Source organism: Sinocyclocheilus anshuiensis, unplaced genomic scaffold (genome assembly GCF_001515605.1).
Source record: "Sinocyclocheilus anshuiensis isolate Anshui unplaced genomic scaffold, SAMN03320099.WGS_v1.1 scaffold916, whole genome shotgun sequence".
NCBI classification, from domain to species: Eukaryota; Metazoa; Chordata; class Actinopteri; order Cypriniformes; family Cyprinidae; genus Sinocyclocheilus; species Sinocyclocheilus anshuiensis.
The window spans coordinates 1,728,451-1,742,437 of NW_015548264.1; the positions used below are offsets into that span (position 1 = coordinate 1,728,451).

Sequence of the window (13,987 nt, forward strand, 5' to 3'; positions counted from 1 at the left end):
AGGGTTGGAGCTGAACTCTGCAGGACTGCGGCTCTCTAGGACCGAACTTGCCTACCCCTGGCCTAGACACATGGAAATGTCTTATCTAGAGAATACATCAGTAGTGTACAGAGAGTGAACGCTGTGTTGTGGTCACATTCAAAGTCCACTTAGTACAATAAACACAATGAAGGTTAATGCTCAAGCAGTTTAAATGTAAGTACAGAGATGATACAAATTACTCCATCCCAGCCTAATAGTGTCTGATTACAGAAGTGACAGTTAATTACTCTTAACAATTCATTTCCTTTGCGTATCCTACTCTGGGGTAAAGACTAAATTACCGCTTAGGATGTTAGTATGTCATTACAGGTCCTGTTTTTAGCAGGATCCCAAGACAACAATCATCAAGCTATCAAACTAATGTTTTGCATAAGAAGCAGCTTCAGTAAAATACGTAGCTTTAAAGGGACAGTTCACCCAAAAATTAAAATTCTGTCATTAATAACTCACCCTCATGTCATTCCAAACCGTTAAGACCTTCGTTCATCTTCGGTATAGATATTTTTGATGAAATCTGAGAGCTTTCTGGCACTGAAGACTGACACAGAAGAGAAGAAATGGTTGAATAAAGTTGTTGTTTTTGTTTTCTTTGCACACAAAAACTATTCTTTTAGCTTCATAACATTACAGTTGAACCACTGATGTCACATGGACTATTTTAACGATGTCCATACTACCTTTCTGGGCCTTGAACATGTCAGTTGTGTTGCTGTCTATGCAGGATCAGAAAGCTCTCGGATTTCATCAAAAATATCTTAATTTGTGTTCCGAAGATGAATGAAGGTCTTACGGATTTGGAACGACATGAGATTGAATAATTAATGACAGAATTCTTATTTTTGGGTCAACTGTCCCTTTAAAATAATATGAGCTGTCAAGTTTTAAAACACTTTTGTCTGCCACTATAACATAATGCCATTGTTTAATCTTCATTTGGGGCTTTTCTCAGCTAATGATATCAATATATGTGATTTTTGACAAATTATTATTTATCAAATGAACTGCAATATCAATATATTGACTGCATATCATTTAATAAATTTGATATTTTTTTAATTAATGTTATTTAAATTAAATACAATTTGTTCTGATTTATGTGATTATTTATGTGATATGCGACTTATTGTGTTTAAGTAACTTGCATGTAATATTATTAATTCAATTAGTCAAATTTTGATTCATGTTTTCATTTTTTATATTTAAAAGTATTGATGTGATTAATTGAAATTAATTAAATTCACGTAAATATTTTAAATACATGAATACATGTTTAATTTTAATTTAATTTAAAATTATTGATATGTGATTAGTTGATTGATATTTAATTCTCATTTAAAACATTTCATGAATACATTAATTTACTCATGTAATTAAAATCAATTATTGATATATGTGATTAATTGCATGATGAAAATATTGATATGTGATTAATTGCATGATGTGTGTTTAATTGCAATTAATTTGATTAAGCATATCATATTAAGCATATCATGTAATTGATTGGATTACATTAATATTTTTAATGGATTGACCCTAATAATAGACTAGTTCTATAAAATCCTTTAGATTTTTTTCTTCTTCTTTTCTTTTGCTTTTTAAATCCAATGCTTGACTCTCTTTGGTCTCTGAAGCACTAAGCAGTTTCTGAGTTGAGTGCACCGCGATCTGGAGGATTTGGAAACCAAGATCATAATTCGCCTCTTTGGGCACCTTTACGCATCACGGCAGATTATTTCCTGTCATGTTCATTGACAGCTTCCTGCTGCTTATTTTTGGTGCTTCCTTTTGATCTTACAAAATCCCTAAGCTGCTGAAGTTATTGAACCAGGCCGTCTTCATCCAAAGCCGAAAAGCCAAAAGCATTTTCAGTTTTGAGCTGAATATGCCGTCCATCGCTAAAAACAAGTGATTTTGGCTTCGACGGACTCTCATCTTTTGCTTTCATATTCCATATAATAGAAGTTGCGTTGTCTTTTGTGACTTTCTTGCTGGTATAGTCGGTTTCCTGGTGTGTTGACTGACAAGTACAAATGAGTGTTGTGTATATCCCACAGCCTTCTGAAGTTTTGCTGATGTCACTCGCGAGCAGATAAGCACTATGAGAGCGCAGGAAATGTTCTAACCTCCCTTTGTTCAATTTCACACACTTTATGAAATGTCAGGTCTCGGTTCTCATCCGAGCGAGACACAAGCAAAAACAACACAAGCTGCCGTGACGCTTGAGCGTTACCTGTTCTGTTGATTCTAGACATCACAACAAAACACGAGCTTTGATCTCACGCCTTCACCAGTGGCCGGTTGAGACACCTAGGGATTCTTTTTGAGCCTTTTCTGGCAGTGTTACCCAGGTTCAGACACATTTCCCAGACAATACTAGAGTCATTTACTTCTCAGTGTCCACTAATAGAGAGTTCTTGATCTCCTGACCTCTCTTGGCATCCCCAAAATCAATATGGCACTCAGTGGAGTCAAAGCCTTAAAGGCCATGTCTTCTGTTAATTCTTTTTTTCTGTTTTACATAGGGATGTGCAAAAAAATCAAATGCGATTTTCATGCGCATCTCGTCAGTAAAGCCGCTCCTGTGATTAGTAGTAAATCTCCAGCACGTGCGTTCGGATGGAGTGGCATTTACTACACAGAGCCGTAGTTCACTGACAAGCTACACAAAATCGAGATGCTGACGAGATGCGCATGAAAATCACATTAGATTTTTTTTGCACAGCCCTAGTTTTACATTTAAGGTTCTCTCACCAGAGGAATGGATTTCATCGGACTGTTTGATTTGTTGGAGCTGCTGTGTAAGCCGTACTAAGAACATTAAACATCTCAGCCTGACCTTAACCGAAAAATTGACCCTTCCATGTCTTTCTTTACAGTATAGGTCAGAATGCTTGGATCAAATGACAGACACACTGGGAGACTCTAAATACCATGTGAACATGTTGTAATCTAAGCTCAAGTGTGTATGAGACCATACACAATATATCAGAATCGTTTTGGTTATTAGTCGATATTAGGTGTCTCTTTATTGGATATTTAATTGTGCATGCTTATTTCCTTTTTTTAAACATTGATTACCTTATATATTATTATATAATATACAAGGTGTATGTAACATTTGTGGCCAGTCAAATTTTTTTGATAGAAATCAATACGTTTATTCAGCAAGGAGGCATTAAATTGGTCAAAAATGACAGAAAAGACGTACACTATTACATGATTTTTCATCTTTAAAGAGACATTTCAAATAAATACTGTTTTTTTTACTTTCTCAAGAATCCTGAAAAAAAAAAGTTTCCTATGTTGCATGAAAATATTAAGCAGCACAACTGTTTTCAAATGTGATAATAATGGGAAATGTCTCTTGAGCACCAAATCAGCATATTAGAAAGATTTTTGAAGCAACATGTGATCATCACGGTGGTAAATTACATTTTAAAATACATTAAAATAGACAACAGTTATTTTAAAGCATAAAAATATTTCACAATGTTACTGTTTTTACTTAATTTTTGATCAAATAATTGCTGCCATGATGAGCAAAAGAGATCTTATCTTATCTTTAAAATAAATAAATAAAATAAATAAAAATCTAACCAACCCCAAACTTTTGCACTGTAGTGTATATTCATTCATTCAAAATTAAAACAACTGGTTTTGTTTTTTAGTATTTTATTTTCAGTTCATTTGGAGAAAATAGAATAGAATTTTAACATCAGCCATTTATTAGTTATATTATGGCTCATATAATATTCTATTGGCTCAGATTTTAACTTTTGACATAAACTATAACTCCATCTGCAAGATTTCTTGCTAGGGTCTGGGGTCATCAAAAAGTAAATTTACAGGATTACAGGTTCACGTGAACCAGATACTGTGCACAAAATAGAAACCGTAAGAAATGTTGGGTGCCACAGAGATCTTTCATCTGTTGCACTCGACTGCACTGAGAGCGGTCGAGTGCAAGTCTCTTTCTTGCAGTGTCATTCATGCATCTCTGCTTTCATAACCCTCCATGTTGAAGCTTTGGAAAATGAGGAAAAAGAGACATGGAGGTGTAGATACTGGTGGGTTTTTGGGGTTAAAAGAGAGGTGTCTCTTCAGTCACCTGACAGGCTGATCTCTGCAGCACATTGGAGTGTGACCACATGACAGTTTGAGGGCATGCTGAATCCTGCTCTTTCTTCTGCCTATACACACTCCCCACTCAGTGTAAATTTTGTAAACTGTAGTGAAAACCAGTGTCACGACTGTGGACGTCCACTAGAAAGGAGAAGCTCTATTGTGGTGCGCTTCACGCCGAAGAGCCATATTTAGACAACCTTGCTGTATTGCATGCTTCCTCAGTCCTGTTTTTAATGAAAATTTGTTCCCCAAGCTAAACTGTAATTTGCTTTTATCCAGCAAGGACACTAATGTAAACTAATCTAAATGTATCAAAAGAGAAAGTAACGACATTATAATGTTACAAAATATCTCCATTTTAAATACATGCCATTCTTTTGAACTTTGTTCATCAGGAAAAAACGGTTGCCACAAAAGATACTAAGCAGCACAATCATTTTCAACGTTGCTAATATTATGAAATGTTTCTTCACTAAATCAGTATATTAGCATCATATGACACTGAAGACTGGAGTAAACCAACTCAGTCTGGCAAGATAAATGCAAAATAAAACTAAAGTAAATGCCTAAAAAATTACCATACATTGCATTTAATGCATGTAATATGTAAATAATATTTTATATATGTTCATTTTTATTTTATTTTATTTTATTTTTACCAGCAAAATGGATTTATAAATAGTAGATATAGCATATTTAAAAACAAACCCTCAAGAGGAGGCATGTGTAAAAATGTGTGAATAATGGGCTTTACAGTTTTGCTGAGCTTTTTGCGGGTCAGGTTGCGCACTAATGCTCCACTCTCTGTATTCGCGCATTTTTTCCACCACTTCTCTATAAGCATCTTCATAATTTCCTTTTTATATGGGGAGGGTGGGAACCAAGCAAAAGTGGGTCAACAAGGTACATCTGACTTTGAGATATGTACCCTACTTCCTCCTTCCACAAACCAACAACAAATCACCTCATCTTTAGGTCTACTGAGAGCTTGCCCGAAATAAATTGCACTTCCATATCTGGTTTTGACTTGACCTTAGCAAGTAATATGTCTGAGTAAATGAGATCACTAGGTCAGAGATGATTACTGTTTGTACGGTTTACAAAGTGCTTGTCTCAGCACTAAAGGTTAAAATATACACTGGTTCGTACTATAAATGTAACTTAGTCAAGCTAGCATGGCGGTTTGAGATATTAATGCTTTAGTTGTTTGAAGCGAGGAATGTTGCGGTCCCACTTTATTATTATGAATGAAAGTTACTCACGCAGAGAGTGCCACTCATCCTGACGAATGGTCTTGGTGATGTTGTAAGAGAGATTCTTGGGTATTGTGGCCGAGGAGTAGTGGTACTTGATATAAGAGCATCTTGCAATAGACCCTGCGAGTAGAGAAGGAAAAAACAGTTTACGTACTAGTAAAACCAGAAACGTGTTTATAATGAAATGATTCACCCAAAAGTGAAAATTTGCTAGCAGTTTTCATACCCTCAGATCACCCAAGAGATTAGTTTGTTTAGATTTAGGGAAATTTAGCATTATATCACTTGCTAACCAATGGATCTTCTGCGGTGAATGGGTGCCGTCAGAATGAGAGACAAACAGCTGATACATGCACAGTAATCCACAAATAATCAACATGACTCCAATCCATCAGTTAATCTCTCGTGACGTGAAAAGCTCAACATTTGAAAGAAACAAATCTATAATTTAAACAATTGCTTCTGGCCAAAATACAAGAATAATGCTTCCTTCAGTGAAAAAGTCCATCCCCTGTTGTCCTCTCACATCAAAATCCTGATATATATTTGTTATTTGAATGGCCTGAGGGGTGAGTCAATTTTCAGTAAATTTTCATTTTTGGGTGAACTATTCTTTTAAGTGAATCGTGTCTATAATGCTAACAAATGTAATGATCAATCAGTATATTGCATTGACAAGTACAACAGTCTTGATTTAAATGGAGGTTTACATTGTCTTCATTTTCTAGCTATATATTCCACTACACGCTCCTGCTAGAGATTTTCACTTCACTGTATTTAGCCCGATCAGAATACAAATCTTCACACCTTCGATTTTCTTCTTTCCTTCTCTTTGAGAAAGTACAGATCTAATTTTTAGCATCCCAGGAGGCCTTTTCAACATTTACAAAGTAGTGTGATTGTGTTTCTCTTTGTTTCTAATCAAACGGTGGTTTCCTGTAGCTTGTCACATTTTAAATCCTTTTTCTGCAGTGTACTTTGAGGCTTTCTGGTTGACTTGTACAGCGTATCTCTAAAGCTTTGGGGAATGAAATATGTCACATAGTGTCTGAAATGATTTAATTTGGGAGCACTGTGAAGTGCGTTTGTGAATGATATGGCCTTTAGAACGAGGCCTGCACACATCCTCCCCTTTAGACAGGAATGATGTGCTCATGTATATGTAAAATGGTAAAATATGTTTATATTACACTTACACTTTTATAATACGCATACTATATATATTAATAGTGTAGTGTAAAATTAGATTTGATTATACTTTTTATGTTATTTATACCACATACTACAATATTACATTCTACTAATTAGGGCCCAAGCCACTAGGGGAGAAGGGCCCTATTGTTTTCCTAAGGATTTTTTTTTTTTTCGACTATCCGGGGCTTTTTGTGACCCTTAACATGCTTTTGTGAAAAACGCATGCTGCGGTATTTGCGATACTCTTCTTAGGGTTTTCATCCAATTGCCTCCAAACTCGGTCAACATGATCACAAGATATAGGGAATGCTAAATTGAAAAGAGTTTTTTGATAGAGAGTGCCACTCATCCTGACGAATGGTCTTGGTGATGTTGTAAGAGAGATTCTTGGGTATTGTGGCCGAGGAGTAGTGGTACTTGATATAAGAGCATCTTGCAATAGACCCTGCGAGTAGAGAAGGAAAAAACAGTTTACGTACTAGTAAAACCAGAAACGTGTTTATAATGAAATGATTCACCCAAAAGTGAAAATTTGCTAGCAGTTTTCATACCCTCAGATCACCCAAGAGATTAGTTTGTTTAGATTTAGGGAAATTTAGCATTATATCACTTGCTAACCAATGGATCTTCTGCGGTGAATGGGTGCCGTCAGAATGAGAGACAAACAGCTGATACATGCACAGTAATCCACAAATAATCAACATGACTCCAATCCATCAGTTAATCTCTCGTGACGTGAAAAGCTCAACATTTGAAAGAAACAAATCTATAATTTAAACAATTGCTTCTGGCCAAAATACAAGAATAATGCTTCCTTCAGTGAAAAAGTCCATCCCCTGTTGTCCTCTCACATCAAAATCCTGATATATATTTGTTATTTGAATGGCCTGAGGGGTGAGTCAATTTTCAGTAAATTTTCATTTTTGGGTGAACTATTCTTTTAAGTGAATCGTGTCTATAATGCTAACAAATGTAATGATCAATCAGTATATTGCATTGACAAGTACAACAGTCTTGATTTAAATGGAGGTTTACATTGTCTTCATTTTCTAGCTATATATTCCACTACACGCTCCTGCTAGAGATTTTCACTTCACTGTATTTAGCCCGATCAGAATACAAATCTTCACACCTTCGATTTTCTTCTTTCCTTCTCTTTGAGAAAGTACAGATCTAATTTTTAGCATCCCAGGAGGCCTTTTCAACATTTACAAAGTAGTGTGATTGTGTTTCTCTTTGTTTCTAATCAAACGGTGGTTTCCTGTAGCTTGTCACATTTTAAATCCTTTTTCTGCAGTGTACTTTGAGGCTTTCTGGTTGACTTGTACAGCGTATCTCTAAAGCTTTGGGGAATGAAATATGTCACATAGTGTCTGAAATGATTTAATTTGGGAGCACTGTGAAGTGCGTTTGTGAATGATATGGCCTTTAGAACGAGGCCTGCACACATCCTCCCCTTTAGACAGGAATGATGTGCTCATGTGTCTTCAGAGCTCACGCACATGCACTGATCAGCAGTGAAAAAGGGCTGACAAAGATAATGATACATATTTCTGTGTCCTAACAGTACATGCCAGCAATCATTCCAGCTTGCCCTATTGTCCAGGATATCATTTCCTCTTGATTATGAAATTCTGCAGATAGAAAATGGCAGCCTATATCATCCAGAAAAGAGAATTATAGTCCCAATGCTCGACTCTGTCTTCCATTATCTCTTTCTTCCAGGAACCGCTAGACCAGCTAAAATCTATGGTGTGTTACCAGGGGAAGGTCTAGTGTCATATTGATTACCAAATCATTACACAAGTTGAAAATGGATACGATAGCAGTGGATCTCTACTAGTGCGACTGTAACCAGATTTACTTTACAAAAATAACAAAAATGTGTGCGTACATATGGTAACACTTTAGCTTAGGGTCCAATTCTCATTAACTAGTTGCTTATTAGCATGCATATTACTAAGACTTTTTAGTACTTACAAAGCACATATTAATGCCTTATTCTGCGTGACCATATTTTAGATCCATTAATCCTACCCAATTACTAAACCTAACTTAACATCTTAATAACTATTATATATATATATATATACTGTTGCCTCCAAACTCGGTCAACATGATCACAAGATATAGGGAATGCTAAATTGCAAAGAGTTTTTTGATATCTTGGATGGTTTGGCCATGGCAAGGTGATGCATTTATGATGAAAAATAGGAAAGAGGAAGTGCCTAATAACTTTTGCATACATTGTCTTGTTTTAGATCAAACTTCAGCATTTCGTCTGCTGTGCATGGTTTGCCTAATGCCACTAGGGTGGTGATTGTGCTGATGGCTTGGGCCCGTCATCACTGCTTGCAGCTCTACTCACATGTACATTAATTTGAAAACAATTATGGCAACATTTTCTGTGTGTAATGCCACAATATTTAAACTTTTTGGATTTTACAATATCTACTATTCAATTGCTTTCAACTGCTTGCAGTCTCTGCATGTTAAGCTGGTACAGAAGATTGTTGTTTCAACATAAAAAAAAAATACAAATTTTATCATCAAACATAGCTCATGCTGAGTTTAACGAGCAACTCTGCAAACATCTCCCGTTACACTGGCTTGCAAGACAGATTGTTCTTGGCCCTGTGTATCCCTGCGGAGCAGAAACTGATCGGGTCAGCGACCGAGTGTAAACCAAAACCATCTTTCTTCCAGGTTGACCAGACAGCAGTGTTCCTGGGTATAGATTTTTTGATGGCCAGCAATGCCTGGGAGAGTTGAATAGATTTTAAATACGCCAAAGAAAGCTAAAGGCATCACAGGTTTTTAAGTGTCACTGGGACCATGGCACTTACTTTAGCTTGAATGTGTGACTCAAATACAGAGCTGTTCAGTTCAGTTAGGGCCATTGACTTTCATATAGTTTTAACATTGCAATGCTTGCGTCAAGTTGTTTTTATATGGCTTAACTGGCATAAAAATATCTATTTACAGAACAATCTGCATTAATGTTGCCAAGCTACACTCCCAGGATTCTCTGCAGTCCTGATACGAGGCAGTCAATGAAAGGTCACTTGGTTTCCCTTGATGCCTTGTACTGTTAGCACGGGGACTGTTTTTGATCATTTTTGAGTGAGATATTTTATTATGTTTTTTAGTTTTTTGACAGCCTGCCTGATTAGATTTTTTTCCTCTTGCTTATTAAAGAGTACTTGCTGTCTCTTTTCCTCTTTGTAATATTGGGGCTGTCAATCAATTATTTATATAAATAATTAAAGTGACTGCATAATACGCAGAATAATTAGTCTATTTAATATAAAATAATCATTCAAATTATTTTACAACAAGTGACTTCAGATGTGTGTGTGTGTGTGTGTATATATATATATATATATATATTAATATATATATATATATAAGCTAAATTATTTAAAAAAAACAATAAATAATAGTATATATTTTATTACCATGTGCTGTACTAATTAATTTTCCTAATTTAACATTAAATGGCCAGGCGTAATATGTATGTGTATATACACTCACCAGCCACTTTATTAAGTACACCTGTTCAACTGCTTGTTAACGCAAATATATAATCAGCCAATCACATGGCAGCAACTCAGTGCATTTAGGCATGTAGACAATCTGCTGAAGTTCACACCCGGCATCAGAATGAAGAAGAAAGGTGATTTAAATGACTTTAAACATGACGGGCTGGTCTGAGTATTTCAGAAACTGCTGATCTGCTGCAATTTTTTTGTGCAGCCATCTCTAGGGTTTACAGAGAATGGTCTGAAAAAGAGAAAATATCCAGTGAGTGGCAGTTCTGTGGGTGAAAATGCATTGTTGATGCCAGAGGTCAGAGGAGAATGGACAGACTAGTTCAAACTGATAGAAAGGCAAGAGTAACTCAACAACCAACAACTTGTTACAACCGAGGCATGCAGAAGAGCATCTCTGAACACACAACATGTCGAATCTTGAAATAGATGGGCTACAGCAACAGAAGACCACACCAGGCGTTACTCCAGTCAGCTAAGAACAGAAAACTGAGGTTACAATTTGCCTGGGCTCACTAAAATCGAACAATAGAACATTGGAAAAAGGTTGCCTGGTCTGATGAGTCTGGTTTCTGCTGAGACATTCAGATGGTAGGGTCAGAATTTGGCGTAATTAACATGAAAGCATGGATCCAACCTGCCATGATGCTTTCATGTTAATATGGACCAAAATCTCTGATTAAGACAGTTCTGAAGGCAAAAGGGATCCATATATATATATATATATATATATATATAAGAGAGACTCAGCAAGTACTATTTCTTTGGCAGACTCTCCTGTGCTGTCTGCTTTTCTGCTCATTGTACTAATCTAAAGTCTGCAGACAGGGATTTGGCAGACTGGAAGAGTCTTTTACTTATTTATGAATCTCCAGCCTGTCTTACTTTGCTTTAACTATCACAGAGTGAGAAAGGACATTTTTATATTTCTTTTTTTTTTCCTGAAGGTTGAATTTGATGATTTTTTTTCCGCAAGGGCATTTTCAGTTGTTTACTCCAGGATTAATCACTGCCATTATCCGCAGCTAATGTGTCTGCTCAGGCGAATTTCAAAATAAATAAATAAGTGCATTTTAAATAATCCATTTGCGACACGTTCCACACATTGCCAACCGAGGTGCGAAGGCACTGTCACAAATTTAATCACCCTTGAACCTCATCTTTGAATTTTCTTTGGATTCTCTGGAATGTTTGCCATTTTTCCAATGTCTTTGTCAATAATTCATGAGCCCTTCGCTTCACTTTTCTCCTCCTCAGGCCTAGTAATGAGTGAAACCTTTCTAAGAAAAACCTATATCGACAACAACAGCACTGCTCAACTTGAGGAAGGACTGCATGTCAATAAGGTAACAGATTACAAATACTATAGCCTGATTTCTGACTTGGCCTGGATCAATGATATATGTCCAGTGTCCTCATTACATGTAATCTGGATCAATGCTATGTGGTGTAATGTACCATAATAGCACTGACGTATATGCAAAGTCACCACTGTTGCCGCTATAATATTGCAAAGGGGATTAACTTTATCTCCTCTTCTCTCTGCAAAATATACCAATTTGTAAGTGGCACAGAGAGATTAATGTAACACGTTAATTTTGAGGTAATATAAGAGCAGAAGTTAATATCCTCTAACAGGTCATTTTAAAATAATAACAATCACAACAGTAAACAACACAACCATGTCTTATAATTAGCACAATTGTTTATATATTTAATAACTCTGGATCCTTGTAGATATCCCCTTTGGAGGCTACAAAATTAACAAAAAACATTTTTTTAATAAATATTCAAGACTTGTTTTATTTAATTTTATTTGCAATAATAGCTGGCTACTAACCAAATAACTACATAAAGTGCATGAAATTATTATTTGGGAAGACTGTATTACTGCAGGAGACATCCTTCACTTAAGCAGTCACTATACAAAAATATTCGAACATAAAAAGCAACATTTGACAAACCAAAACTAAGTTTTATATTTAACTAAGTTATTTTATTTACATATTAAAGACTGTTTACATTTATTTAATTATATTATAATGTATTATAATTGTAATGATAGCAAATTCTGTAAATATTTCAACAATATATTTGATATAATTTAAACATTTTAACAGTTTTCTCTTCAAGTGGTTTGGTTTTCTTTCCTTTAATTACATGGTATCTTAGATGTTGCAGTTCATTAATTACATTTTTTTTTATTAAATTTTTTTATTTTATTTACATATTCAAGACTGATTAAATATATTTTATTATAATGTATTATTATAGCAAATTCTGTAAATATTTAAACAATTTATTTGATATCTTTCACGTTTATCTTTCTTTCCTCTAATTACATGGCATCTTAAAGGGGTCATATGATGCGATTTCAGGTTTTCCTTTCTCTTTGGAGTGTTACAAGCTTTATTTTATTTAATTATTTTATTTTATGTGAATTTATTATTTTATTTTATTTACATTTATTTAAAACTATTAAACTTTTTGTTTTAGCAATAGTGATTGATTTATGTGAGATGAAAGAGACTGTGAATTGCTGCAGGGACATCCTTTAGTTTAGCAATCAATACAAAAAAAATCAAAATAATAATAATAAAAAAAATTGACCGCAGAAAGCCACGTTTGACCAATCAGAATCAAGTATTCCACAGATCTGTGTAATAAATTTATATAAACTTTTGACGTACTTCAAGAAATTGTACATCACCCTAACATGTAGGGCAGTGCAAGAATTACTTAAAGACCACTATATTAGAGGTCAGGCCTTCAGAGAGTCCAAATGTTTTATACAAAGAAAAAAAAACCGGCATGTCAAAATGTAGCGCTGGATTAATGCTGACCTCTCTGTCAGGAGATATTTGGCGTCATTGCCACTGACTCCAGCAGGAGTGTATTGTGCACACTGTACTGAACCGAGGGCTGTATCTGTTCTAGTGATGTAGTTGTTTGCTAAGCAGTAACGCAGTTGTGGAGGCGAGAGCGATCAGGTGCCGGGGCTGATGTGATGCTTTTCATATTTATTACCATTAATCATAAACACCCCCTGTGCCACAGGCCTGTAGCCGCACTGCTGCCATGTGCTGCAATTCCCTTTGTTCAGTGGTGAGCATTAGTCATCATTACGTTTTTCCTGTTGCCTTAGTGTTCAAATCAAGTACACTGCTGAAGCTGCTTCACAGAAGAATAACAGATAGATTTGGGGTTTCTTTCTAATGATAGCCTACACTGTAAAAAAAATTCTGTAGTTTTTACAAAATAATTTTGGCAGCTGTGGTTGCCAGAATAATTTTGTAAAAAATACAGAAAAACTGCATGTACAAGCCGTATTTATGCTAAATATTAATTTATTGGATTATGTACTGTCAGTGTAGTGAAGCTACAAGACTATTTTAAAATATTATAAGGAAACAGTTGTTTGGATTAAGTTTCCAGCCCTCTACTGAAGTAATGTTAGATGCATAAACCTGAAGAGGAACATTAATTTATATATTTAAAAACTCTGGATCCTTGTAGAACTCTCCTCTGCAGGCTGAAATGTATGTTATTTACATATATTTCAGACTATTTATGTTATTTAATAATTTAATTGTTGTTATAAATGAGTGCTGTCAAACGATTAATCGCGATTAATCGCATCCAAAATAAAAGTTTTTGTTTACATAGTATATAGTATAGTATAATATAATACACACTTATGCATGTATATATTTAAGAAAAATTTTACTTTTATATATTAAATATATTTATATTTAATATAAATTATATGAATATAAATATATACATGTAAATACATGTAAATATTTTCAAAATATATAC

General features: G+C 34.9%; 2 protein-coding genes across 2 annotated transcripts in view; both read right to left on the reverse strand.

Annotated features, from left to right (window-relative positions):
• LOC107655551 (transmembrane protein 178B-like) overlaps positions 1–6,905 on the reverse strand; it is a 50,724-nt gene extending 43,819 nt beyond the window's left edge. Inside the window, exons 1-2 of the mRNA XM_016443068.1 lie at positions 6,887–6,905; positions 5,430–5,543 (exon numbers count right to left, since the gene is read on the reverse strand). Coding sequence (XP_016298554.1) covers positions 5,430–5,543; positions 6,887–6,905 — 133 coding nt within the window. The remainder of the gene's footprint in view (positions 1–5,429; positions 5,544–6,886) is intronic.
• A 2-nt stretch (positions 6,906–6,907) lies between these two features.
• The window catches only part of LOC107655552 (transmembrane protein 178B-like), a 41,650-nt gene continuing 34,570 nt past the window's right edge, over positions 6,908–13,987 (reverse strand). Inside the window, exon 3 of the mRNA XM_016443069.1 lies at positions 6,908–7,062. Within this exon, the coding sequence (XP_016298555.1) occupies positions 6,908–7,062 (155 nt within the window). The remainder of the gene's footprint in view (positions 7,063–13,987) is intronic.